General features: G+C 40.6%; 6 protein-coding genes across 7 annotated transcripts; 3 read left to right on the top strand and 3 right to left on the bottom strand.

The window, feature by feature from the left end:
* Positions 1-2278: 2278 nt before the first annotated feature.
* Positions 2279-4963, top strand: LOC108232558. The gene is made up of 2 exons (XM_017410453.3): positions 2279-2496; positions 3846-4963. The coding sequence occupies exons 1-2, from the start codon at positions 2367-2369 to the stop codon at positions 4556-4558; spliced, it is 843 nt and encodes a 280-aa protein (XP_017265942.1). The 5' UTR covers positions 2279-2366; the 3' UTR covers positions 4559-4963.
* Positions 4641-7811, bottom strand: rnf185 (ring finger protein 185). 2 transcript variants are annotated; one of them, XM_017410454.3, is made up of 7 exons: positions 7748-7811; positions 7238-7510; positions 6390-6408; positions 6170-6282; positions 5992-6046; positions 5592-5709; positions 4641-5513 (listed from the first exon to the last, which is right to left on the bottom strand). In XM_017410454.3, exons 2-7 carry the CDS (start codon positions 7426-7428, stop codon positions 5416-5418), a joined length of 594 nt encoding a protein of 197 aa, XP_017265943.1. In that variant the 5' UTR covers positions 7429-7510; positions 7748-7811; the 3' UTR covers positions 4641-5415. The 2 variants fall into 2 exon arrangements, with proteins under 2 accessions (XP_017265943.1, XP_037835539.1); XM_037979611.1 differs by having other exon boundaries at positions 7238-7794.
* Positions 7812-9920: 2109 nt separating this feature from the next.
* Positions 9921-12284, bottom strand: LOC108232658 (chemokine-like receptor 1). The gene is made up of 2 exons (XM_017410575.3): positions 11356-12284; positions 9921-11256 (listed from the first exon to the last, which is right to left on the bottom strand). The coding sequence occupies exon 2, from the start codon at positions 11243-11245 to the stop codon at positions 10229-10231; it is 1017 nt and encodes a 338-aa protein (XP_017266064.1). The 5' UTR covers positions 11246-11256; positions 11356-12284; the 3' UTR covers positions 9921-10228.
* Positions 12285-13272: 988 nt separating this feature from the next.
* On the top strand, positions 13273-16703 carry LOC108232629 (NACHT, LRR and PYD domains-containing protein 12-like). Its single transcript, XM_025004695.2, has 5 exons — positions 13273-13795; positions 13955-14128; positions 14677-14850; positions 15020-15066; positions 15237-16703. The coding sequence occupies exons 1-5, from the start codon at positions 13353-13355 to the stop codon at positions 15755-15757; spliced, it is 1359 nt and encodes a 452-aa protein (XP_024860463.1). The 5' UTR covers positions 13273-13352; the 3' UTR covers positions 15758-16703.
* A 2105-nt stretch (positions 16704-18808) lies between these two features.
* Positions 18809-21128, top strand: iscub (iron-sulfur cluster assembly enzyme b). Its single transcript, XM_037979474.1, has 5 exons — positions 18809-18964; positions 19837-19950; positions 20145-20255; positions 20373-20451; positions 20536-21128. The coding sequence occupies exons 1-5, from the start codon at positions 18863-18865 to the stop codon at positions 20625-20627; spliced, it is 498 nt and encodes a 165-aa protein (XP_037835402.1). The 5' UTR covers positions 18809-18862; the 3' UTR covers positions 20628-21128.
* tmem119b (transmembrane protein 119b) lies at positions 20855-25674 on the bottom strand. The gene is made up of 2 exons (XM_017410417.3): positions 24510-25674; positions 20855-22343 (listed from the first exon to the last, which is right to left on the bottom strand). Exon 2 carries the CDS (start codon positions 22325-22327, stop codon positions 21506-21508), a length of 822 nt encoding a protein of 273 aa, XP_017265906.1. The 5' UTR covers positions 22328-22343; positions 24510-25674; the 3' UTR covers positions 20855-21505.
* Between the last annotated feature and the right edge of the window lie 144 nt (positions 25675-25818).

Genomic DNA, 25818 nt, shown 5'->3' with positions numbered 1-25818 from the left:
TCCATCCCCAGCAAATCCTGTGATTTCATACAAGGCAAACACACCTTTTTTATTTATTTATTTACTTTCAGGGAATTAAGGGATTTCTACAATCTGTCTTAAGCCTCCCACCCCCCCCTCCCCTCCCTCCTCCTTCTCCTGTTATAAGGGCTTTTGGACACAGATAACAATAAACACCATCCCATCCTTTTCATTTTGGTTTAATAGCGTCCAGATTGTTGGCGCGTGCTTTGGAGCAGCACGGGAGATTGCTATCTGCGGTTATTGTGGCTTTCAATGGAGGGGAATTGTGGCGCCGTCCGTGTAAGGTTCAAAACGGTTCAAAAATTCATTACTGAGACGGGTGATAGAATTATAAAGGTTTGTGTCGTGGTGCTTGTTGTAAGGGTTAGGGCACAATAGGTGGAGTGAAAGGGAACAATCGCCGCTCGATGTGGTGCAATCCTGTGTTTTGGAGAAGCCGGCGCCTCGTGTGAAGATGTAATAATAAAATAAAATCACTACAACCATGCATTTTAAATACAGTGGATCACAGTAAAGATATTTAAAATAAGAAAACGTGTTATTTATAGAGGGGGGGGTATTTTAGACTTTGAAGGCACCAACAGATTACAAAAAAAGTTGTTCCAGGTCCATGTTCTCCCCTCTTCTTCTACCATCAGTCTGCAAACATCTGGACCTGAGGAGAGCAGCTGCTGGAGGTTTTAGAGGGAACGTTGTCCCATTCTGTCTGTGGAGGATTCTAGCTGTTCTACAGTCCTGGTTCGCCTTTGCTGGATTTTTTGTTTCAAGATGCATCAAATGTTTTAAATTGGTGAGATTGGTTCAACACCTGGACTCCTCTACAAAACCATGCTGTTGTAAAGTATGCGGTAGCAGTTTAGCGTTGTCTCGCTGAAATATGCGAGACTTTCCCTGAAAAAGAGGTTGTATAGGATGGCTGCATAAGTTGATCTAAAACCTGTTCCGTATTGATGGTGCTAGTCCAGATGTGTAGGTAATGCAACCCCATACCATCAGAGAGGCTGGCTTTTGACCTGAGCGGTGATAACAGGTTGAATTGTCCCTCTGCTCTTTAACGCGGAACATATGGTGTTTGTGGTTTCCAAAAAGAATTACAAATTTGATTCATCTGACCTCAGAACAGTTCTCCTCTTTGCCTCAGTCCGTTTTAAATGAGCTTTGGTTCAGAGAAGACGGCAGCATTTCTGGACGGTGTTCACATCTGGCTTCTTTTCTGCATGATACAGCTTTAAGCAGTGTTTAAGTGCTGCTGACTCCATGCAGTGTCAGTTTAAACATTTGACGTGTTTATTTTGTTTGACTATGAATAAATTATGGAGTTATGAGATTTGCAAATCATTGCTTTATGTTTTTATTTACATTTTACACAACTCCCCAGTTTTTATACACTTTTGAGAAACTGTTTGGATCAAAATCTTTATTTTTTTCTGTAACTTTTAACCAGACGTTGTATCAGTCAATAATAATAATAAAACTCCTGCAAATAAGCTGTTCATTTCAGCCCATTTAATAAGCAATCGAAACTGAGAAACAGAAGGAAATTGCACCATTCTGCGAGTGTGCAAAGGGTTATTCAAACAGAAAAGAAGTGGGAGGGGGAGAAAAAACATTTGATACAAATAAATCCTTGGCAATTCAGACAGGAGGAACAAGGTCTGAAACACACCCCCACACTGACTGCTGATAACTGAGCACTTAACTTGTAATGGCACAGGACTATTATTGCATGAAAAGGCTCAGAGTCTCTGCTGCCAGACTGACAACCTCCAAATACTGAGAATCTCCACAGGCAGGCAGTAAAACACAGGGTCTGTGATAGGACATCAGGTGAACTATAATATGGTTGCATCAACTGTATACTACCTGTTGCCAAAATGTTTCTTAATGCAGTATTTCCCCCCTAACACTTCGCCTGGGATGTAAAAAATACACACTTTATCTGGTTTGAACACAATCGTGCAGGCTTTTCTCTGCTGAAACTATGCTGAAGTCTCTGCCAGTGCAAAACTATATTTAGTTTCCTCAATATTTCTCCTTAATAAACTCTAAAAGGTTTGAGGATGTGACTAAAGAACACAGACGACGATTTACTTCATTATACATGTATATATTAAATATATTACATGTTAAAGTACGAGTAGAGGAGAAGAAGATGGGAAGAATGTTTGTTAGCGCGCCCCCTGGTGTCCAAAGACTGTAATCTCCATAGCTGACCGCCGGAGCGACACGCGCGGCACGCAGCCCGCCACTCGCGATAACTCGCCCGAGCGGAAAAGGCGGGAGAAGATTGCCGCTTCCGCGTCCGCGCAAGACGCAGAAACGCAAAACACACGGGAGGCGAAATGGACGATAAGTTAATCCTGGCTGTATTTAATTACCCAGAGCTTTATAATGTCACTCTGCCGAACTACCGGTGCACGGAAAGTCGGACGAGTGCTTGGAGAAATATCAGTCTCGCGCTGGGTCTCCCATGTGAGTATATGTTTATCACAACTTCACTGACAGTTATTTTATGCTTAGCCGGTGTTGGCTTTACCAACTAATTAATCACAATATGGAAGATCATATTATTTTTAAAAAGAAAAAGTAGCTTAGAGATTTGGAGGTTTTTTTAGTATTTTTTTTGCCCGCTTCACAGCATCCAGGTGCGGTGAGTGCGGCCGCGCGTGCCGTGCTAGCGGTAGCAGCTGCTGCTCGCACGACGAAGGCCGCGTCTGACGCTACCGCGAAGCTAGCCGCGAAACTAGCCGCGAAGCTAGCCGCAGAGCTAACGCGAAGCTAGCCGCGAAACTAGCCGCGGCAGAGTGCGGAGGCAAGCGTGCTCAGTCTTACAGACGCCTGCCTGCGTTTCGGATCGTTTTTAAGACCTGAGCTCCAGAGGGGAAATAAAACTTTCTGGAGGTCGCCTAAAGACTGTGGTTCCCGGTTTGTAGGATAAATAAAACATGGCAGAGCGTAAGGACGAATGCCCCCCCAGCCCCAAATAAAACCTAAGTGCAAGAGCTTACGACCAAAAAGTGGCGTAAAAAAGTGAACTAGTCCTGGAGATTTGTTACACCTGGACTGATTTATTATGAAGGAACAGGGCCAATAAAACACTTCATAGTTTTAATTTTTAGGATAAAAAAGTTTTCATTTAGATAAAATCCATGATTTGCATATTCCGAGTTTCCAGAACACACATGAACTCAGTAAACGCCACATAAAAGCAGAAAACTAAATTCATTGTTGCTGTAGTTTCATGTCCCACTCTCCCTGACTTATACAGTATTTCACTATTTTGTTAAAGTTCATCTTTTCTACAAACTAAACATATATCCTTAATTTAGATGTGGCTGCAATTTTTAATGATTTTTTTTTTGCTGAAATTGATGATTTAGTGGCAAAATAGCCCTTATTTTGTTCAACAGCAGAGATGAAATGTTTACTTAGTAGATACATTGTTTTGATTTGAACATTACTAACACTAACATATGCTTCCAAATTATATTTGTGTTTATGCATGTAGGACAGTCAAAAATGACCTAAAATAGTGCTTTAATGAAGGAAATATGTTGTTCACCTCTTTTATAAATGTACAGACTATCCACACTTTGCTGAGGCTTTGATTCTAGCTGCCAGTTTGGTTAAATAGTTTATAAAATTCAAACAAACACGGAGCTCATCTAGATTTTTTTTAACTGAGCATTAGTTTTTGTAGCTCCTCAAGCATCTGGACCTTAAACTACCCAGCTGTCCAAAGTCGACATACAATCTAATGTTATCACACATTTTGTGTATTGTGACAAACTTTTTACATTCCAACGTCTTTTCTTTTCAAGCTGATGTGTGCAAAAGAAGATGGAAGAACCTGAGAGACAGATACCTGAAGGAGGTCCGAATGGAGATCAAAGGCAAGAAGCAGGGCGAGTTTGTGCAGAGCAAGTGGAAATACCGACAGCTTATGAACTTCATCGCCCCGTTCACTGGATCAAGAGTTGGCGTGACGGACATTTGCAGCAACGCTGAAGAGGACCGCGACAATCCTGACAATGTGACCGGAAGCGGGGAGGAGGAAACCACTTTGTCGGACTCCATCAAGACGCCTCAGAGCGCCTCAAAGGCGGAGGTGGGTCTGGCTGAGCCGAAGGCCCAGGTGGGGTTTGTAACGCAGCTCCCCGCTCTGTCCCAGGACACGCAGGCGGCCCAGCTCGCTGTTGTGGCCAGGACGCCACCGGGCCCACAGACAATCCCCACTGGCAGCACCGGACAGAAACGGAAGATCGTGTCGGAGCCGTCGTCCCCGTCGTCCCCTCAGAGTACACACTCGCCCACAAAGTGGCTGGTCAAAGACGGCGCCGCCTCATTCGCCTCCAGGCCCCGGGACGAGGACGAGCTGTTCCTACTGAGCTTCGTCCCTGCCCTGAAGCGGCTCGCTCCCCAAAAGAGATGCGAGACAAAAATGAGGATCCAGCAGCTTATGTACGAGGCTGAGTTTAACGTTTCACCGTCAGAACCCCAAGAAAAAAGGACGAATCAAGGAATGCAAGACTGACAAACTGTTTTGACTTGTGACAAATTTGCAGCACTAAAAACTCAATAAATTTCCACAGAAATAACAAAACAACAGACAGTAATCATCATTTATAAAGCTTTACTGTCAGTAGAGGAAATTCACATTTAGAAAAGTACCATTTTTAAACAATTAATCCTCATTTTACCTCTTTAATTACAGTATTTTACATTTAATTACAGTGAAATACAGAAACCAGAGCAAAATAAAAGATTATACAGTCTGGTGAGGAACACTGAAATTAAGCTTTTTATCTGCTTACAAGCAGAAATGTCCCAGCCAAGATGTTGTGTAACTTTGCTGCGATTGCTCAAAACATGGGTCTGATTTGGGTCATGTCTGCTGGAAAGAAAGATGTGATTTGTAAACTTCCAAAAAAAAAAAAAAGATCCTAAAGATGTGCCCAAAAATGACTGTGGGTTTACAATACAGTTCATTAGATTTACAGGCCTCTATCTGTGACCTCAAAAACGTAAATAAATGGAAAAATATTCGAAAATGTACACTACCTCAGCTAACAATCCACCACTGGGTTGTTAGCTTTGTTAGCGAAGACTGTTAGCATCACGGCTCATTTTATAAAGCAACTCTGGAGACATCGGTGAGTTTAAATTATGATATTAATGTGGGAGGCGTTTCAAACACATCCACAGTCAATAAGAACTCTGAAAACCTCTTTGACTTCAAACATTAAATCCTGACATTAAAAACTCATTTCTGTCTTGTTTAAACGTCACAAGGCTTCTTCGAGGAGGAAAAAGGCAAAAAAAAAAAAAAACACCATAAAGTTTTGCTTCTGTCGAACGCTTTGGGTTAAAACATGTCCTCTTCCTGTGCGTTTATGCAATCAGCAGCCAAAACATGATCACCAGGGCAACAAACAGGAAGAGCCGAGACAGGAACTGTTCGTCCGTGTGCTGCGGCGTCCCCGGAGCCGCTGTGTGGGCGACACAAGGGTTATTGGATCGGCTGTCGCCAGAAGAAATAAAGAACTCGGAGCGAGCCGTGTGACTACCTGGAAGAGGTCGTCCATCGTTAATGTTAAAAGCTGTGGCGAAAATGCCAAACGGGAAGGCACCGATCCCAAACGACATCTGGAAACCCCCGTCTCCAAAGCCAAACCCCTGAAAACCCTGCAAGATGGCATTAAAACACACACACAAAAAAAAGGTGTGTGTCATACAGTAAGAAAATGTGACGCAACAGGCTGTAAAGCTTGTGGTGATTCTCATGAGAGAAGCTTCATCATCTCAGTAATGGATCCCAGCGGGACGTGTCTTTTTAGTAATGAATGAAACAGGCTTACGTCGTTATGTAATAGTTTCATCATGAACTTACAGTGGTAACCCACAGCTGACATGACACTGAGAACTCAACATGTGGAAACAGACAGATTTACTCGTTTGTGTACTCACACCGCGGTTTTCTGGCTCGGGCCTCTGTCCTTGCGGTCGAGGGGGGGTTCTTTCCCTTTAAAACAAATCATTAGAGAGCAACGCTGTTGAATTAAACACGATCATGCGGGAACTGTCAGCCACTAACATTAACATTTTTAATGTGAGTTTAGAGTTAGGGCTTTCTGTGTGGACCTACCTCGGATCCTGCTGGCCCGTGCTCCCCCTCCCGTACAAGGGGATAACTTTGTCTCGGCTGATTCCAGCTTTGCATACCGGACACACTTGTCTGTTTGGTCGAGTCTCCAGCCACTGCGTTAGGACAAAACGGGAAAAAGAAAAACTTAATGAGATAACCATTATGTCTGGAATATCATCTATATCAATGATCTCTTTTTGTAAGGACAAAATAAGCTCACCTGATGCAAACAAGGCCAACTAATCCGGTGCAAAAAGATTAGGAAAGAATAAAAAAAAAGAAAGTTTGATTAAACATCAAGAGTCCTAAAACCACCAAATAAACATAACAGAAATAGTCTCATTACAAAACAAGTGCAAATAACAGCTAATGAATGGAAAATTTTCAGTTTAACTTCTGTTTTTTATATGCTGAATTATATTAAGCTATAGAAAGTCACTTAACACATTAACTTAAATACAGTACTTGAAGACAGATTTGAGGAATATGCTTTCATATAAACACCGTTTGAACCCATTTAGGAGAGAAGAGAATGGTTATTTTGGTGTGACGTTTATCTGACAACTTCCTTCACAAATTAGGCTTTCTTTTGAACACAAAAACACAGAAAATGCTTATAAAATGTGTTTCTTTGCAACAAAATACACAACCCAGAAATTAACTATTAACTAAAGCAATTGATAGTTGCATTTAGATACATCATCACATAGCATTACTCCATTTCAGCCCAATTTAACAGCATTATTTACTAGTTAAGTTTTAGTCAGTAGTTTTTACTTTAAATATGAAAGTATAATTTTGAGATGCATCATCATTTTATTGAAATAAAACTTCACACGTGTTTCTTACTTGTTTTTTCTTGTTTGTTATTAGTATATATTTAAAGTAAAGAGTGTAAACTAATTCTACCAAGTTGTTTTTTATGTGGAAGGTTCTATATTTTACTGCCAGGAACTTTAAAGAAGATACAAATGTTTCCATTTTATCTATGTTAGTGTGTTGCTGATTACTGTTATAAACTCAATGAGGCGGTGACCCAATTTTAAGTGTCACAGACCCAAATCTTACCAGAACAGATGTCCACACAAGCTGATCACGGCGTCCTTGGCTGTGTCCAGGCATATGTTGCACTCGAAGGTGCTGTCCTGTGTCCCACCTTCGGCCGCCGTGGAGCTGCTGGACCCGCCGGGACTCGAGTTCTCGGCGGCCGCAGCGGGAGAGCCAGAGGCCGGGGGAGACGGGGCAGCAGCGGCGGCCATTTTTCGTCGAAACTCGATCAGCTATCCAGAGTTATATGGACGGGATACACACATAAGGAAGCCCAGCTGACAGGGCTGGTCTCTAACAGTAAGAGAAACGAGAAAGTAAGAAGCTAAAATGATCAGCTGCTAGCTAAACTGCCTGGAAGAGGAAGCTATGCTAACGATAGCCGGCGGAGGAAGACAGTTTTACGGACTGAAGCATGAACCGAAACTAATAGTACAAAAACTGCGACTAAAGCGCTTATTCAACGTAGAATTAACACCATAATTCGATGACAGCTGTAAATTACGAGTTGTGAGGAGTTAATATCCTTACAGCTGGTTGCATCACATCCGCTATCGTCAGGTATCCCCGAAATAATGCGTTCGCTCAACCAGAGGGGGCGCCCGCGAGCCGAGCTGCTCGGTTACTGACTCACTCGAGTTAATGATCCGAATCCTCGAACTGAATCAGAACTAATTAACAATTAAGTTAGCGCACTAAAAAATACAAACAACAGAATCCTCGGAAACGATGCGGACTCAGATGAGTCAGGTTGCTGATTCGGGTAAAAAAATAAATAAAATAAAACCCGGAAATGCTGAGGTGTGGGTTTGTGTGTGGTTCCACTCAAGTGAACCGGATCACTAGTGATTGACTCACATGAACCCGGGTCCATGAAGTGAATCGAATTTACCAGTTCTGCATGATCCCCAATGACGTAATTCTATTGGTTTCTGCTAGTTCATGGAACACACGAACTGCGCATGCTCCAACTAGAAACAAATCGTCCCTGAACATAAATATTAGTGGGGCTAATAATATAATATAATATAATATAATATAATATAATATAATATAATATAATATAATATAATATAATATAATATAATATAAATGGATCCAAAAATTAAATAAATCAGAAAACCGGACGCCTCCCTCATCCACTCCCTCCCAAAATGGGAGTAGTTTTTAATTTTTTATTGCAACTGTATAAAATAAAACAGACAGACAGGTACACAGCTTTCTGAATTGGATTTCTAATTTGATTTGAAGTGAGAATTCTGCAATAATACTCCTAATGAAAAAGAAAGAAAGAAAAAAGAAAATAAAATATTCTGTGAAATAATTCTAAAAACTATAAAACTAAATAAGTAGTGCGTGCATATATAGTTACCCCTTTGCTTTAAATCTCCAACCATTATGTTCAGAAGCCACATAATTTGTTAAATGAGATCCACCTGTGAGTGATCTAAGGAAAATAATCCCCCATGTTGGAGAAAATGTCCTGTTGTTTATCCCCTCTGTCTTTGGCTTCCTGTGTTCGGTTCATGTCCGGCCTGTCTGCTCCAAGCTGCTGACTGATCATTTATCCCCTAAATCTAGTCTAAATATGGATGTTTAAACAGAACACCTCCACTATTGGATACAGCAGGTTTTTGCTGCAGCTGTTCCTGCATTTGATAAGATCATGTGAGGTTTAGCATTACTATTGGGCATATGAATTAGCTGAAAGCAGCAGAATGTGTCCATGGGGCCCAGTGAGGCTTCCTGATCACAGGCAGGGTGACCGGGCCGCCTTATAACTGCAAATAAGGAAATTAAAGGAATATGAATCAGCAAAAATCATTCTAAATTCCACTTAACATTGTCCGAATAATTGAAAAACACACAGAACAAAACAACACAAAGCAAGTAATTTACATTAGTTATTAGAAGGAAATATTTTGTTGGTCAGATTGTTGTTATTATTTTGCACCTGATAGAAAGTCTGTTTTGTTTTGTTTACTGTGCAGTTTATTTTTCAAACTATGTAGGTGCGAACATAGGTAAGTTTGTAAAAATCATGTTATTAATACTGATAATGATAAACATGGTACAATTAATAATGCAATCAAACAATTTATTTTCATTATTATTAACCAAAGAAATAGCATTTTCTGTAAAAGTGTAATGTGAACGCTGAAATATTCAGAAAAATGAATTACTTGAAGTGTTACTTAAAACAAACGGACCAGAAGCCAAAGTTAGCAAAACAGAAGCTAAAAGCTAATTTTAGCAAAGCTGTTGCTAAGTGCTATAATTAGCTCAGCAGTAGCTAAAAACTAAAATGAGCAAAACCGTAGGTAAAAGCTAAAAGTCGCATAGGAAGACAAAAAAATGAGTTGATGTATTACCTCGCTCTGTTACCTGTGAGGTGAACCAAACACAATCGCACTCATTATTTCTCACTGCTGTAGGCACTATGTTGACTTCAAATATAAATATTTTACATGCATTTCCATTTTAAAGGTGTGGAAAGTCTAAACCTATCTTTTAAATTAGGTGGCCCGTACATTCTGCCGTTCACAAAAATGTCATTTTGACACTTGCATACCAAAATAGTTTTGCAGATCTGTCTGATCTGCCCACCCCCATGTCATTTCTGTGGTAAGACTATTTCATGTCAGTCAGTTTATAATTTTAGGGCATGTGGTTTTTCGTTAGTAACACACTTTGGGTTGTGTTCTAGTTTCCAAACATTTTATTGAGACAAATGTGCTTACAGCCACATTACTTCTTCAGTAATTGCATGAAAACAAAACACACTCAAAAAAACACAGCCTAAATACAACAGTTCTGATTATTGTGTTTTAAATTGAAACATATAGGATTTAAATGCAGCTGTCAGCTCCCAGCTGGTAGTCACAGTGAACTAATGCTTTAAGAGAAACACCGGATGGGGTTAACTGTTGCTATAGTCTGTAATGTCAGTGCCACAAACATTTATTTATGCACAGTAATATACAAGTTAGCATTAATGACAAATAGAGCAACTTAATTTCCAATTATTTCCATTGATTTAGACATTGAATAGTTGGGACCACCTGTACGAAAGTCCTCTGCTATCGCTTCCTCGAACCGTGAAGTCAGCGACTTCTGAAGAGTTCGCTTGAAGTCGTTGCCAATGAACACATACAGAATGGGGGATATGACGCTGTTGGCTGCAGCCAGTGTGACCCCGACTTTCAGGCCAGTTTGAAGAACTTCCAGGCTTTGATTCCCCAAATCCAGCTCCAGGAGAACGAAGGCATGGTAAGGGACCCAACAGAAGAAAAACGACAATATGAGTGCCACCACGATTTTATACGGCTTCTTCGACCTGATGGTTGACCTTCTCAGCTTCATACCGAGCACCACGCAGCAGAGCACAATGGTCAGGAAGGGAATCAGAAATCCGCAGATGAATCCGCTCAGCTTCACCGCCTTGTGTTTGGAGTCGTCCCTGTAGTCCGTGTGGCACTGAGTGACTGAATCCTGGACTGTGGTTCTTCTGAAGATCATCGATGGCAGCGTTAGGAGCGCAGAGAGGAACCACATCAGAGCAACCGCGCCGTATGCTTTCTTCACTGTGCGATGGTTGTGTGCCCACACGGGAAACAGAACCAAAACGCAGCGATCAGCGCTGATTAAGACCAACAGAAACACGCTGCTGTGCATGTTGAGAAACAGAGCGGAGGAGGTGAATTTGCACAAAACCTGTCCAAAAGGCCAATGTGAGGTTATCATGTAGAATATGTCCAGGGGCAAAACAGCACAGAACAGCAAGTTTGAAATTGCCAGACTCATGTACCAGGTGGTGATGACCGATCTTCTCATTTTCCATCCACAGATCCAAATCACTACTGAGTTTCCTCCAAGACCAACAACTGATATCACGACATTTACTGCCACAAGAACATACGTCAGGGAGGACTGAGGACTGCTGAAGGTTACATGTACTCCAGTGTTTGTGTTGTTCTCCGTTCCATTGTTGGCAGTGTAATCATCATATTCAACGTAATCCACTTCCATTGTTACTTTCTCTAAAATAAAAACAGCACAATATGACATGAATCATTTATACATTAGACAGCCGTTAAAAATAAATATTAGTTCGTCACAAAAGATAAATAAATACTCACGCTATCCTGAAAGCAATCGCAGTGAACCACTATCTTTCTTACATTTCTGGGAAACTCGTGTCACAGCGCAACTTCTCACTTGTCCTTCCTGCACGGTGTTACTTCATATGGTGACGTCAGTAAGAAATTTGGACACAAAGGTCGAAATATGAGCAAGAATTTCCTGTTGGAAATCATCATATATGCATCTATTTCCACTACAAGAAACATACTGAACAAAAAACATCCGAAAGGCTCAAATAGTTCCCACTTAAAACCACAATTTGGTTTGTCACACTTTCAGAAGTCTCAGAAGAGAAGGAAGTGAACTTTTGCAGTTCCACTTTATAGTGGTTGAGAAAAGCACGAGTTTTATTCCTGAGATGGGGAATTGTACATGGTTACTTATTCCATTTTCTCTTTGTTTTGATCGATTTTTAAAGATAGTCAGCAGCCACTGCGCTTTGTTACCTCATTTGACTCTGGAGTGTTGAACAGACATACAAACAAATCTGTATACAGGTGGAGCATAAATACTGAAGGGAAGTTTACTAGCAGTACGGGTGTGACAATTGGGTGGGGTAAGGAGAGAGCAAGTCAGAGTTACAAAAAGCCAACTACAGAAAATTGCACACAAGAACAAACCAAAAGCATGTGATCAAAAAGAAACTCATGAACAAAAACAAAACAAAAAACAAAACCAAAGATTAACAAGATGAGCAAAGTTATTTCATATTTTAAAGATCTGAATACTCATACAAAACAGTTGATCAATTAAAAAATATAATAAATTATTATCATTTAGCAAAATAAAGCTGTTTACATCCTCATGTGCTGGCAATAATAAATATTTGATATAACAAAAACAACTCAACTTTGACTTTAAGGCACAGTTTGGAATAAATGTACTTTTTTATTATTATAAATCATCTTCTGGTGGTTTTGGTACCGTCTACAGCATCACATATACTCTGTTTAATCTAATATTTTAACACGTGTCCTTTAAAGAGAAACTTCTCTGAACTTGTTCTGCACAATAATGCTGAATCAGAGAAATGTGTAGATTAGATAAGACTGTTTTTTTATGTAAAAAAAAAACTGGCATAATCTAAAAACTAGGATACCGTTTCAGATGTTACAGATGTAGAAGTAAGTTGATTACAAATTGAATGTCACTCAGTTGGATTATATTTGATTGATCTATGCTGCATTTAATTAAACTTTAAAAATGATTTTGTTTAATATAAAGTAACTGAACTGAATACATGTGACCCCTGCTGGCAGAATGAGTCAGAATAATCACAGGCTAAAACAAGTGAAAATATGGATTCTTGTCCATAAAGACACAATCTAGTAACTAAAATAGAGTATAATATTCCTAATCTACCTTTAAACTTAAGTGTTCTAACAGGCATGTCTTCTTTCTTTGCCTTAACCCTTATAATAATTTCCCTTGAAATTGACTATTTTTCACTGCCAGCTGCTGTAGCGCCTTGAAATCCCTTCGTATGATGTCTGTTTGGCATCACTGTAAAGCTTAGACATTACCCTGTTTTAAACTTAGGGCTGGAATTCCTGATAACATCACTTCAGACCAATAAAAATCGATTTTTTTTGTAAACAAAACTAGCTTTTTTCCAAATTTCAACAGACTACATCTCATTTTGAAGCTTTTGAGATGGAAAATTGAATAAAAAAATGAACTCTGTATTGAAATATTCCTCATGGGGACTCATTTTGCAAGCATAGGTTGCATATAGTAACAATAAAGTCAGAAAAAAGTTGTTACGCAGTGACGGTTCCGCCTCTATTGGTTATAAAAGTACTGAGCATATGGCAAATATGGCAAGCCGTTTTAACATAAATTTGGTTTCGTCTGACTATCCATAATTACATTCTAGATATCTAAAAATGCATTTTGACTAGACAACNACTGTTTCACAACCAACACAACAGAAGACCTTGGAAACTTCCTTAATTTGGAGGACAAAGGCCACTCTTTTCTTGATCTTGTGAAGATGACAGTTGACAAAGTGTTGGAGAAGAAGAACGGTCATTTGGACTTTTTTCTGCGATTCCTCCTTGGCCTGATGGTTGAATCCAACCGAAGAGTCCTCCAGGGTCTGTTGACACCACTGGACCCAAATGAAGATACAGAGAAGAAACTTTTGACGTACCTCAGATCCATGCGAAGAAAGACCCTGTCTCCAGACAGCTGCATCAACATCTTTCAGACCATGGTCGAAATGAGAGACCACAAAGTGAAAGATGAGATACAGGAGTATCTCAAAATGTCCGATCGTTCAAAGACAGAGTTGACTCCCCTGCACTGCTCGGCTCTGGCCTACATGCTGCAGGTGTCCAAGGATGAACTAGAAGAGCTGGATTTGAAGAGTTACAACACAACAGATGAGGGCAGGAGGAGGCTGATACCAGCAGTGAGGAGCAGCAAAAAAGCTGTGTGAGTTTCTTACTTTGGGTCTTTATTTCTTTGGATGGATGGATGGATGGATGAAGACAGATTTTTACAAGTCTACAAATTGATGCACATTTAGGTGTATCTGTATTTTTAACTTTGACTATATCTGCATTAAACCAAAATCTTCTTATCCTCTTACAGGTTAAAGGATTGCAAGGTGACTCTAGAGTGGGTTAAACTCCTGGCCTTTGGTCTGAAGTTCCCTTGCTCGCCTCTACGAGATCTGGACTTGAGCAACAATGATCTCAAGGATTCAGGAGTGGAGAAGCTCTGTAAAGGACTGTCAAGTCAAAACTGCAGACTGAAAATACTCAGGTACCATAAAGGTGTTTCTATGGTCACATTTTCATGATTGCACTGCAACAACTTCTTTTTTATTGTGGAGCTTTATTGACTTTATAAACGATGTACATCAAAACTATGGAGGACCGAAACCGACATAATCAAAAATAAAAGCAGAAATATATATTTATTGCTTTTGCTTTGTTCTTTACCGTGTGCATTTCTGAAACGGATGAAAGTGCAGGCAGGAGCAAACGATCTGCACATGGATCCTGGTCCTTCCTGGTTATTGACCAATAGGAGAGGAGCATGCCTCCTCATTTGCATATTGAGGCAGAAATGCACACAGTAATGTAAAAAGAGGAGGAGGAAATGTCAAAAGAACAAATGCTTGTGTAAGGAAAAAGGCAAAAGCAAATATAGTTTTCTGCTTTTATTTTTGATTATGTCGGTTTCGGTCCTCCATATGAAACAGCAACTGAAGCTGTGTTCATTGTTTACAGCTAATCTACACTTTACAAGCCATGGAGTCTTTTAGAGAGACCTGAAAAATGTTTAAATCAAACTCTGGATCCTCTCAGGTTATCTGGTTGCTTCATCACAGCAGAAGGTTGTGCCTTTCTGGCTTCAGCTTTGAAGTCCAACCCCTCCCACCTGGTGGAGCTGGACCTGAGCTACAACCATCCAGGAGGCTCAGGAATGAAGCTCCTGTCTGAGCTGAGGGAGAATCAACAATACAAGCTCAGTAAACTAAAGTAATTCTAATACTTTCTCTCTCAGTTTTAATCATGGCACAAAAGCTTCTTAAAGACCTTGGATCTGATTGGCTCTTTAGTGCTAACTGGCTGTGAGGAGTCTTTGGAATAAACCACAGTTGATTTTATTCAAGATTTCCATTGATTGTTCTGTCATCTTTCTTTAAAGTTTTGAAAAGGTTGGAGATCATCGACTGAGACCAGGATTAAAAAAATGTAAGTAGTTTTATGTTTTTTCTGTTTGATATTTACACAGAGACATATCAAACTCATCAATGCCAAACATGTGCTGGACCGAAACAGGAGAGAATTCTGACTGAAAACAGCTAAATCCACTCCTGGTGGATCTAATCTACTTTAATTGGACTTTCTTCTCCTTCTCCCAGATGCCTGTGGTCTCACTCTGGACCCCAACTCAGCTCACAAGAACCTGCTTCTCTCTGACGGCAACAGAAAGGTGACCTGGGTGAAGGAAGAGCAACAATATCCGGATCACGCAGAAAGGTTCGACCACTTCCTGCAGGTTCTGTGTGAGCAGGGTTTCAAAGAGCGCTGCTACTTTGAGGTGGAGACAGTTGAGCCCTTCAGCATCGGGTTGACGTACAGAAACATCAGCAGGAAGGGGAACGTGGCTGACTGCAGGCTGGGACAGAATGAGAAGTCTTGGTCCATGACGTTTACTGAAAATGCTTACAGTCAGCACAGAAATGAAAGTATCCAAGTGGCCTGTTTGAGATCCACTCGTGTTGGAGTGTATCTGGATTGGGAGGCTGCCACCATTTCCTTCTACAGAGTTTCTCAGAACAGCAGCACCCGACTCCACACCTTCAGAGCAGAAAGTTTCAGTGATGCCCTCTATCCTGCTGTCGGACTCTCTCCCCAGACTTATGCTTTGTTTTGTCAGTAAAATAAGAGTGGTCACCCTTCCATTGGAGGGTTGGTTCGATCCCCAGTCCCCGCAGCGTGTCCAAGTGTCCTTGGGAAAGACCTTGTGCCTATCAGCATCTAAGAAAGTGTAAAACATGTAAATAAAAGCTCTGTGTGATGAGTGGGTGAATGAGAAGCTTTGTAAAGCACTTTGCAGAACCTGGAGAGGTTTAAAACATACCTTTATAATAGTGGAGCATTTCCTGAAGCAGGCAACGTTCAGACATGTCCTACAGTAAAAAGGAGCAGTTTTTATTGGGGACGGACCAGTTCCAGTGTCTGGTTTCCGTCCTGCAGCGTGTTCAGATAGCTCAGGCAGCTGATGTTCACCTCTCAGCTGGACAGTCAGGTGGAGGAGGAGGAGCGATGTCAGCCATGTGTTGGCTGTCCTGATCCTCAGTCCTGATCAGCTGCTGGTGCTGATGCAACATGAAGCTGTTTGCTGACCGTCGATAAACCAGAAGAAGAAGAAGAAGAAGCTGAGTGGAGGTATTTCAACATGGACGACTGAGCATAAGAGGGCTCTGGGAACAGACGGATCTGAGCCTGAGCTTCCTGACAATCTGAGCTGAAGGCCTCCATCTCGCCGCCTTCGATCGGCATCATTCTGAGGAGAGGGGACGAAATGCAGACGGTGGATTTGGACTTTCAGAAACTTCCACCACGGGTCGTCGACGAGGCTGAAAAGCTGCTTAACGAGCTGCTTAACGAGTAGCAGCTGCCAACAGGAGTTAAATCTCTTCAGATTGGGATTTTTGAGCTCAGTAACAGTAAATAAACGACACAGTTGCTTGTTTATGGGTGATAAAAATATAATCTTCATGAACTTTTGTTGTTCTTGTTGTAGGAAAACAGCTTCATTTATAATCAGTTTATTAAGATTATTGTTTCATTTAAATGTGAAATAAAAGCAGAATTAAAGACTCTTTCTCAGCGCTGTATATCTCTACTCCTGCATTTTATTTTAAATTTCTTCTGAGCTTTAGAGAAGAAAGTTGATGGATGCAGCTGTATTACCACCTTCAGAAATGTTTTCCTTTTCTCACCTTAAACTGTTTGTTTCCTGTGTTTTTAACCTGATCAAACATTAAACTTTTTAAACTTTTTCTTGTTTTTGTTCGTATCTCATCATGATGCTGTGTGGTTTGTTCAGTTAGGACTTCAGATGCTGTAACTTTGATGCTCACTGATGACCTCCACATCTGCAACATTCAGGTTCTCTGGTTTGTTGGTTGGCGTCTCATTAACTTCTTCATCTTCTTCTTGGAAGTACTGGCAGATAAAATCAGCCTCAAATGAAGCGACTTTTTCACTTCCTGAAACCTGTCAAACAGATTCAGGAATCTGACATCAGGAATCTGTTTGACTTAAGTTTATTGTGGGTCAAATATACAGGTTTCACAACCTGAAACCTGTCAAATGAAGCGACTTTTTCACTTACTGAAACTTTTTCACAACCTGAAACCTGTCAAACAGACAGAAACACTTGACTTAAGTTTATTGTGGGTCAAATATGAAATATAAAATATTCTGAATGGGATGCATCATGTGGATGATGATGGGGATGATAGTATCTCCCCCCTGCTATGGCAAGCCGTTTTAACATAAATTTGGTTTCGTCTGACTATCCATAATTACATTCTAGATATCTAAAAATGCATTTTGACTAGACAACACTACATTTTGATTATCCGGAATGGTAATTTAAGATATCTGTATTTACATTATGACTAGTAATAATAATAATTCAAGATATCTTCAACTACATTTTGACGAGTCAAAATTCCTTTCAAGATATCTCGAATGACGTCACCGGATTTGTCATTTGACGGGTCACACATCAATTCAAGATATCTTAAACGTAATTATGACTAGTCAGAATTACAATTTTAGATATCTGAAGCCAGACATTGCGTGTAAGCCCCTCTTTGGTTCTAATGAGCTGTCCGAACAATTGCCTGAACAATGGCGCTGGCAGTTTTGGACAAAATTGTAAGAAAGTGTCACAATATAGAAAGAGCTCTTCAGTATGGGATATGCGGAGAACGCGAAAATCGTGTACTTGAAGAATGCTTAAGAAATTTGCAAAGAATTTCTGATTTACTTTCTGCCGACACACACAATGCCCTGAAAAACGGCTTGGAGGAACTGAAAGTCTCCTTGTTGCAGAGAATAAATTATCGGAATTTCTTAATTCGTGTCGAGCACGAGCTGCAGCGCTAAATACTGTGTTAAAAACACGAGTATTTGAGCCGGACTGACTTGAGCTGGACTGACCCGACATTGCTAACCAATAGCACAATCATAAAATGTCTTCACTGTCCGCCAAAATGCTACGTAGATTTATGACGTTTTGACTAGACAGAATACTAATTCGAGATATCAATGAAGTCATTCTGACTAGTCGAAATGTCAATTTAAGATATCTTAAATGGAAAAGCCGAATAATTTAAGATATCTCTAATTCAATTAGAGATATCTTAAAATGAATTTTGACTAGTCAAAATTACAATTCAAGATATCTTTAATTTAGTTTTGTCTAGTCGTTATTTGCTTTTAAGATATCTATAATTTAGTTTTCACTAGTCAAAATAACATTTCTCCTATCCAAAAATACATTTAAGATATCTTGAATTATGGAGTAATTCGAGATATCTTTAATTAGAATTATGACTAGTCAAAACTAAAATCAAGATATCTTGAATTTACTTTATGACTAGTCATAATTTAATTGAAGATATCTGAAATCTGTATTTCAGATAGTCAGTAATTCATTTAAGATATCTTGAATTGAAGTCTCCATTCAAGTCAATGGTAAATCTGACGTCATTTCGACTAGTCAGAATGTAATTAGAGATATCTCAAATATGTATTTTGTCTAGTCGAAATATAATTGGAGATATCTTAAATCGCTAAAACGTCTAGTCCTAAAACAATTTGAGATATCTGGAATGTAAGGGCGGTAAACCGAATTTATGTTAAAACGGCTTGCCATACTGAGCATGCGCAGTCGTGGTTAGTTTAGCCCCGCCTCCTAACAGTCTCCTCCAAGCTGTCAGGTTACAAACTGCGTCATTAGGTCAACATGGCGGCTGCAGCGGCGAAGAAATGTCTCAGTCCTCTGGCTCTACTCACCAGGAGACTCTCAGCTCCGGATTTCATCACCCAGAGCAACTATCACCAGAAGGTAAAACATTCCGGCTGCTGAAGCCATAAAAAATCCCGTCCACAGGGCTAAAAAGTCTCAGTAATGTAGCTGCTAATCGGCTAATGTTTACGGACAGTGCTAGATGTCCTCCCATCGTGAGTAGGGGGGATAAGGGTTACTTCACTCAGGATACGAGATAAAACATTGTTCAAAGCATAGCAAAGAGATAACCAGGGGAAAAGGGAGTTTACATATGTTTGCTTCATGATAAATGTGTGCATTTAAAAGTCAGATAGACAGTCTTATGGGAGGAGATTAATATTTGTGAATATATATTTATCAGCACCTGCTTTACATTAGCTATGTAAGAAGCTTGAGACTGCAGTAACTTCACTGATCTGTTTTAATACTTAATGAGATCCAATTAACTACAGGTGGAGCACAATCAGTGTGCTAGTAACAAGCATTTTCTGCAGTACTTCAATTACAACCTCTTCATAAAGCTGTATTGTCTATAGTATCATAGTTAAGGAGTTAAGGAGTTCAACCAGCCTGTACAACCTATTTTTATTGGGTAATGTTTTAAGATGTTCCTCAAAAAAGACAATAAATGGATGTTTTGCAAGTAAGTGGAAATCCGAAGAGGAAAGGGCAGGTCGAATAAGTTAATTAGTGGACAATAAAATCCGGTCTAAACTGTGTATTGTGAAGAATTGTGCAAGGAAGGAAAGTAGAATTTACGTAACAACAAAGGTTGCTAGATTTTTAGGCAAATGTCTAATTGAGGCACAATGCAAACAACATTCCAGGAAGCTGCTGTCATCATCTACATACATTCCTTTCACTGTTATGGATGAAGTCACAATGGGGTGTTTTGTTACGCTTTTCCTCCTTTTCTTTCTTTTCCAAAGGTGGTGGATCACTATGAGAACCCAAGAAATGTGGGCTCACTGGACAAAAGCTCCAAGAACGTTGGAACCGGGTTGGTGGGAGCGCCGGCTTGTGGAGATGTAATGAAACTCCAGGTAATCTTATTACTGTGTCTGTATGAGTTGCAGCGAATAAACACTCATTAAGGCTAATCTATAAATGTTTAATGACACGATGGAGACAGCAGTAGAGTAAAGTAGCAGCTGTTATTTTTATGAACTTGCTAGATATGAAATGGATCTGTGTAATTGTTCTTAACACCTTTGATGCCTAAATAAACTTTGGGCAGATTAAGGTTGATGACCAGGGGAAGATTATTGATGCCAAGTTCAAAACCTTTGGCTGTGGCTCTGCCATCGCCTCCAGCTCTCTGGCCACTGAGTGGGTGAAAGGCAAAACTGTGAGTGAACACTTCTGTCTGCAACCTTTAGAGTATTTTGTGTATTTAAAAAAATAAAATCGGTATATTCTCTTCTCCTCGTGTCTAATTGACTGAATTTGTGCTTCTGTTTTTCAGCTGGATGAAGCTTTAGAGATAAAGAACACCGACATCGCCAAAGAGCTCAGTCTTCCACCTGTCAAGCTGCACTGCTCGAGTGAGCCTTCTGCCCCTTCCTCCTGATGTCGTTGTTCAAACCACTTCGTGCACGACTAACTCCTTGTTTGTGTTGCCGCTGCAGTGCTCGCAGAGGACGCCATCAAGGCGGCTCTCGCCGACTACCGTCTCAAGCAACACGACGGCCAGCAGGAGGCAGTCAGAGCCAGCAATTAAACCGAGCCCGCCCGTCTTTCGTGCGGGATGTCGTCTGCTTCCTGTTACCACGAAGAGAAGTGGATGTGCTCCATCATCCGTGTTTCACTTCCCAGCAGTAATACGACTCATGCACTGTTGTCAGCCCTCTGTAGCAGTGTCACACCAAGTTTTCCATATTAGTCCGTGGTCCTCTAACTCTGTATACTGTATTTAGCCTGTCACGTAAACGCACAATTTACGCACCGTATGGACTGTTGGTACAAAGTTGAGCCTTATTTTTTTTTTTTGAGATCCTGTTTTTATTTGTGGATTGTATTCTGGAAGAGTGGTTTATTTTGAAAGATTTAATAATTTTTTTTGGCTAAAGGTTGTTTCCTGTTTCCTCCACAAAAAAAAGCAGCTGACTAAAATGGAATTAAGAGTTTTGAAACAAGAAAAAGGGGGGGTCAGATGGTTTTCGATGTAATTTACAAACGCTTTATTGAGAACCTACAATAAAAATATTGTGAATTATTCTAATTTCAGTCCACTTTTTTTGCCTCAGGCATCCTAAAAACACATTTTAAAATACTTTTTATGTGAAAACCACAGTCGTACCGATACCTTAAATGTTCACGTTGGTTATTTTAGTGAATCATACACAGCTTATATAGACAAAACGGTCATTAAAATAGCCTACACCTTTATAGAACGTACAGTAGAGGGATAGCCCTTGTTGATTTGGATGAGACACATTTTCAGAGATCCTTTATGAAACTTTAAGAATTCTTTATAGAATTGTCTAAAAAATCAATGATTTTTCAACATTCCAACCCCTTTTGCTTCGGATAAAACCCAGAACGTCTCTGATTTTGAGCTCTTTCTGCATTTGCTTCGTTAAACCTGCAGATAACTGTTCAGAAGGCAGTTTTCTCCCCTGCGATGAGCTGAAGTGTAGCCGTGTCGTTGTGAATGTGCAGAGAGGACGGCCGCAGACTCCTGCCACTCGAAGGCGCTTGGGAATCCTCCTCCTCCTCCTTGTAAGGCTGCTCTGGAGGGTCCGGTTTCGAGCTGTCAGGAACCTCGCCCTCCTCCCTCTCAGGCAGGCTTGGCAGCTGCTGATCCCAGACGCTGCCGCTGGGTTTAGAGCCGTCCTCAGGACTGTGCTCGGCTGCCCTCTGACAGGGCCCGCTTCTCTCCGTGGCGTGACCTTTTTTGCCTGGCGTGCGCAGGCTGCTGGCCGCTCTCAGGATTTCCGCCTGGAGCTGCCGGTGAGAGTCCACGGGCTCACATTCCTGCTCAAGAGTGGCTTTTTCTTGCACCTCGTTGAAGGGTTTAGCGCCGCCGGTTTTGTCCTGGCGGTCGACGTACATCTTCGAAGGGAACGACGAAGGGTAGTAGGCGTTAACCTTGCGCTTGCGGCTCATGAAGAAGGCCCCGCAAGAAACGAGCAAAGCGAAAAAGATGAGGGAGGTTGCAACCAGGATGAGGAGCATGTTCTCTTCCAGGTAGTTCACGAGCTCCTTCGGGAAGTCTGTTTCTCCTTGTGACAGGTTAGCCGGTGTGGTTTGGTACTCAGCGGGGACGCCCCTGGTGGACGCAGAGAAACTCGTGTAGCTGAGCTCAACCCCATCCGTGCTTCCCTCCATGGAGCTGTAAAAAGGTACAGGTGTGGCCAAGCTTCTGCTGACGTAGAACATCACACACAGACCGATGCAATGAAGGCCTGCCGGGCGCATCGTTTCCTCTCAGGATCTGAGAAAACGAGCAAACAAAACCTGAAACGTCAATTCCATATGGGAGGACAGTTGATGCTTCGTGTGTACGCTCGAGTCAAAGAGCATCTGTTTTACTGAAAACGAATAAACCCGCTGGTATGAAGAGTATTTCCAGCAACTCCTCAGAAATGACTGAGTGAAGAATGTGCTTTGAAGGGTTTATTACACTGGAATTATTCTTAGTTCAGACATGTAAACAGTTAAAGCAGCCTTTTATATTTTATTCTGAACACCAAAGTGCATCAAACCATCATTACTGCATTTTGAATATACAAGCTTAAAAAATGATGCACGGTGTAAATAAATAAAATGTAAATAGAGACAGATAATAATGGTTTGCAAATCACTTTCCGGTACAAAAACAAACTTGTGTTTTTATTGCAGAGCTTAATGTTTGATAATTAAATATATGAATGATATAAAGCTGCACCGCGTTATGATTGATCGTTGCCTTCAAACGTGTGAGTGACTCCTGCCCTGGATCAGAAGATCACTTCATATTTAATTGTCAGTCTTGTTTTTTTGCACAGAGGTAAACTATATTAACAAAAGTATTCCTATTTCGTGGGGTTTAATATGATGTCGACCCACTCTTTGCAGCTGTAACAGCTTCAGCTCTTCTGGGAATGCTTTCCACAAGGTTTAGGAGGATTTATGGGAATTTTTGATCATTCCTCCAGACGCTCATTTGTGAGATTAGACACTGATGTTGGTTGAGAAGACCTGGCTATCAGTCTCCACTCTAATTCATCCCAAAGGTGTTCTGTCAGGTTGAGGTCGGGACTCTGAATATTAAGTAGTGACCCATTCTTTCATTAATGTTTGTAGAAGCAGTCTGCATGTCTAGCTGCTTGATTTTATACACCCGAGGCCGTGGAAGTGAATGGAACACCTGAATTCAGTGATTTGGATGGGTGAGTAAATACTAAATTGTTATCACACACCTGAAATTTTATGAAAAAACGTTTTTTTCCAGGTCATTTTCATGTGCAGTGTGTTACAAAAGTGATAGTCCCAGTTTCACACGTTCCTTTTGTTATCCTCTCCTACCCAATGTAGTTATTAAAAATATTCCACTTTCCTTAAAATACTCTATTCACATTAAAAACAGAACGAGCCTTTATTTAGAAAAAGAAGCTCACATCTCAGCATAAAATTGTTCTCAGCGCTAAAACATAACTCTTAAATTTTTTGTTTAAAAGTAATTTTATATGATTTTTCAAGATTCAAGGAAATTTGTAAAGAAATTAGGACTAAAATACAGCACTGCACGTAAAAGTAAAGGTAAATAACTATAACTAACTATAGTTTGGAAAAATATTTGCGTTTTTATGCAGCATATTAGTTTGCATGTACAGCAAACTGTTGCTGAATATAAAAACAAGGCTGTTATATGTATATTTAATGCAGTATCCTTTAAAAATACAGAGTTACTGATATTATCTGAACTGTATATGTTCTGTCACGTTAGTTTAGAACGTAATAATAAGTGACATTTTTTTTACTTTTCTCTCATGAAAGGGACAGAATTTAAAAAAAGAAGCAAATAAAATTAATCATATCTGCATGATTTGATATTAGACAGGCGTTTAGGAGTATTTCTTTTACAAATTGGGTGAACTAACCCTTTAAACCCAGCTGTATTCATTCTCAGCTCAGACTGTGTGTTCACTGGCAGCAGCTCCCAGACTTTAATCCCCTTTCTGCTGCATCTGTGTGCAAGATGGCCACCACATGAAACTCAGCTCCCAACTGGGGGGGAAAAAAAGAACTTTTTTTTTCTTTTTTTGTACATGAATCACCCCCAAACCAAGTATACAGACACAAAAGCATGCACCCAAAATATCTCCAAATGCACACAAAGGAAAAACGTTTTTAAAACTGTTCGAGTTATTGCATTCATTTTGCAAAGAAAAAAACTCAACTGGTTTTAGTCTGGCTGCTGCCTGCGGATGATTTAGATCAGTTTCCTCCCTGAAAATGTTCCTTTTTAAAGTTTGGATCCCTCCTCGAAGGCATCACGGTGCTGTCAAGTCAACTTTAAGCTGCTAGTGTGACCCTTTGCTCCCGTTGAAGTACATACAGCTACTCTTTTTTAAAAAAAAAAAAAAACAAAGAACATGAAAATGAACGCTTTCCTCACCATTCACCGTAGGAGAAGTACCTCGGCTGGAATCCTCGCAGATGGAGGGGAGAGCGAAGGACTCAAACCTCAGGGAGCGGAGCAGAGAGCGCCAGTGATGGCTCGAGGGAGCGCAGCACCTCTGCAGTTTCAGGTTTCAGTGTGTGGAAGTTTGGAGAGAGCAACAGAGATGTCATTAAACGCCAGTGAGATCCCTCCTCCTGCCTCTCCCTTCCACTGACTGTTCTCCTCCTCCCCCCACTCTTCCCCTGACAGTGTCTGGGCTCTCTGGCTTGCACACACAGATTGTTCTTGTTAGGTATGAGTTTATAAAGTGCTGTGGGGGCAGGGACCTCCTGTCCACGCTCCTGAGTGGTGAACTGAATGCAGAAAGCCAATAAAACAATAAATACAAGCTTTTAGAAAGACAAAAAAACCCCCACACAAGCCAGCTCCTAAATGTAACACTGAGCCTCTGATTGAAAGCCTGGCCATCATAACATATTTATACCACTCTTGTGACAGAACAAATAAACTTCCTGGGGTTAAAAATAAAAATAGAGTCAAAGAGCAGTTTGTATGAGTGGCCTACTGCTGCAGGAAGAGGTTTAATGTTTCCTGTGGAGACAAAACACGATTAACAGCCAGCAAAAAAAGGGGGTCAGAGACTTTTATATACAATGAGATGCTATTTATCCACCCAAGAGTGTTGACATTTCAGGATGGGAGTGCGACTCTGCATGAGCGAATGCATTTTTCTTCTGGCAAGTTTTGTTATGCACGCGACCGAAGACAAGACTATAGCTTTATTTGGTCAGGAGGAGCACAAGATGACGTCCAGCATCCCAGAGGTTTATATTTGTCTCAGCTCTGTTGATAGTCACTGCTGTCTGTTTCAGATCTGCTGAACAAAAATGGATAAAAAAAGAAAAAAAAGAAATGTCCTCGTGGGCCTCGTACGCATTCAGACAACTGTTTTCTTTTCATCGAAGGGGGAAGTGAAGATAAAACCCAGCCTAGAGTAGGGAAGAGGTCCGCTTTGAAGCATTTTATGTGAAGAAAAGGGAACCGAGTGAGTTCAAAGAGCATCCGTATTTACTGTAGCTGTTAACCATTTAGACACACACGAGGAGATGTTACCAAAACCCTGCCTTTAGGAAAACAAAGTCGCCTTGGAGCAAATTTTAATAAAATTACAGGTGAAATCTCAAACTTGCTCAATTAGAGGGAAAAAGGGAGCAAATTTTGGGAACAAAAGTATGTAAAGTTTAATTATTTTTATGTAACATTCCAGAAACATACGTGGTATTATTGCTAAATATGAGCAACA

The sequence above is a fragment of the Kryptolebias marmoratus genome, linkage group LG14, assembly GCF_001649575.2.
Source record: "Kryptolebias marmoratus isolate JLee-2015 linkage group LG14, ASM164957v2, whole genome shotgun sequence".
NCBI lineage: Eukaryota > Metazoa > Chordata > Actinopteri > Cyprinodontiformes > Rivulidae > Kryptolebias > Kryptolebias marmoratus.
The sequence above is the reverse complement of the archived record's forward strand: the minus strand, read 5'-3'. Positions and strand labels throughout refer to the sequence as shown.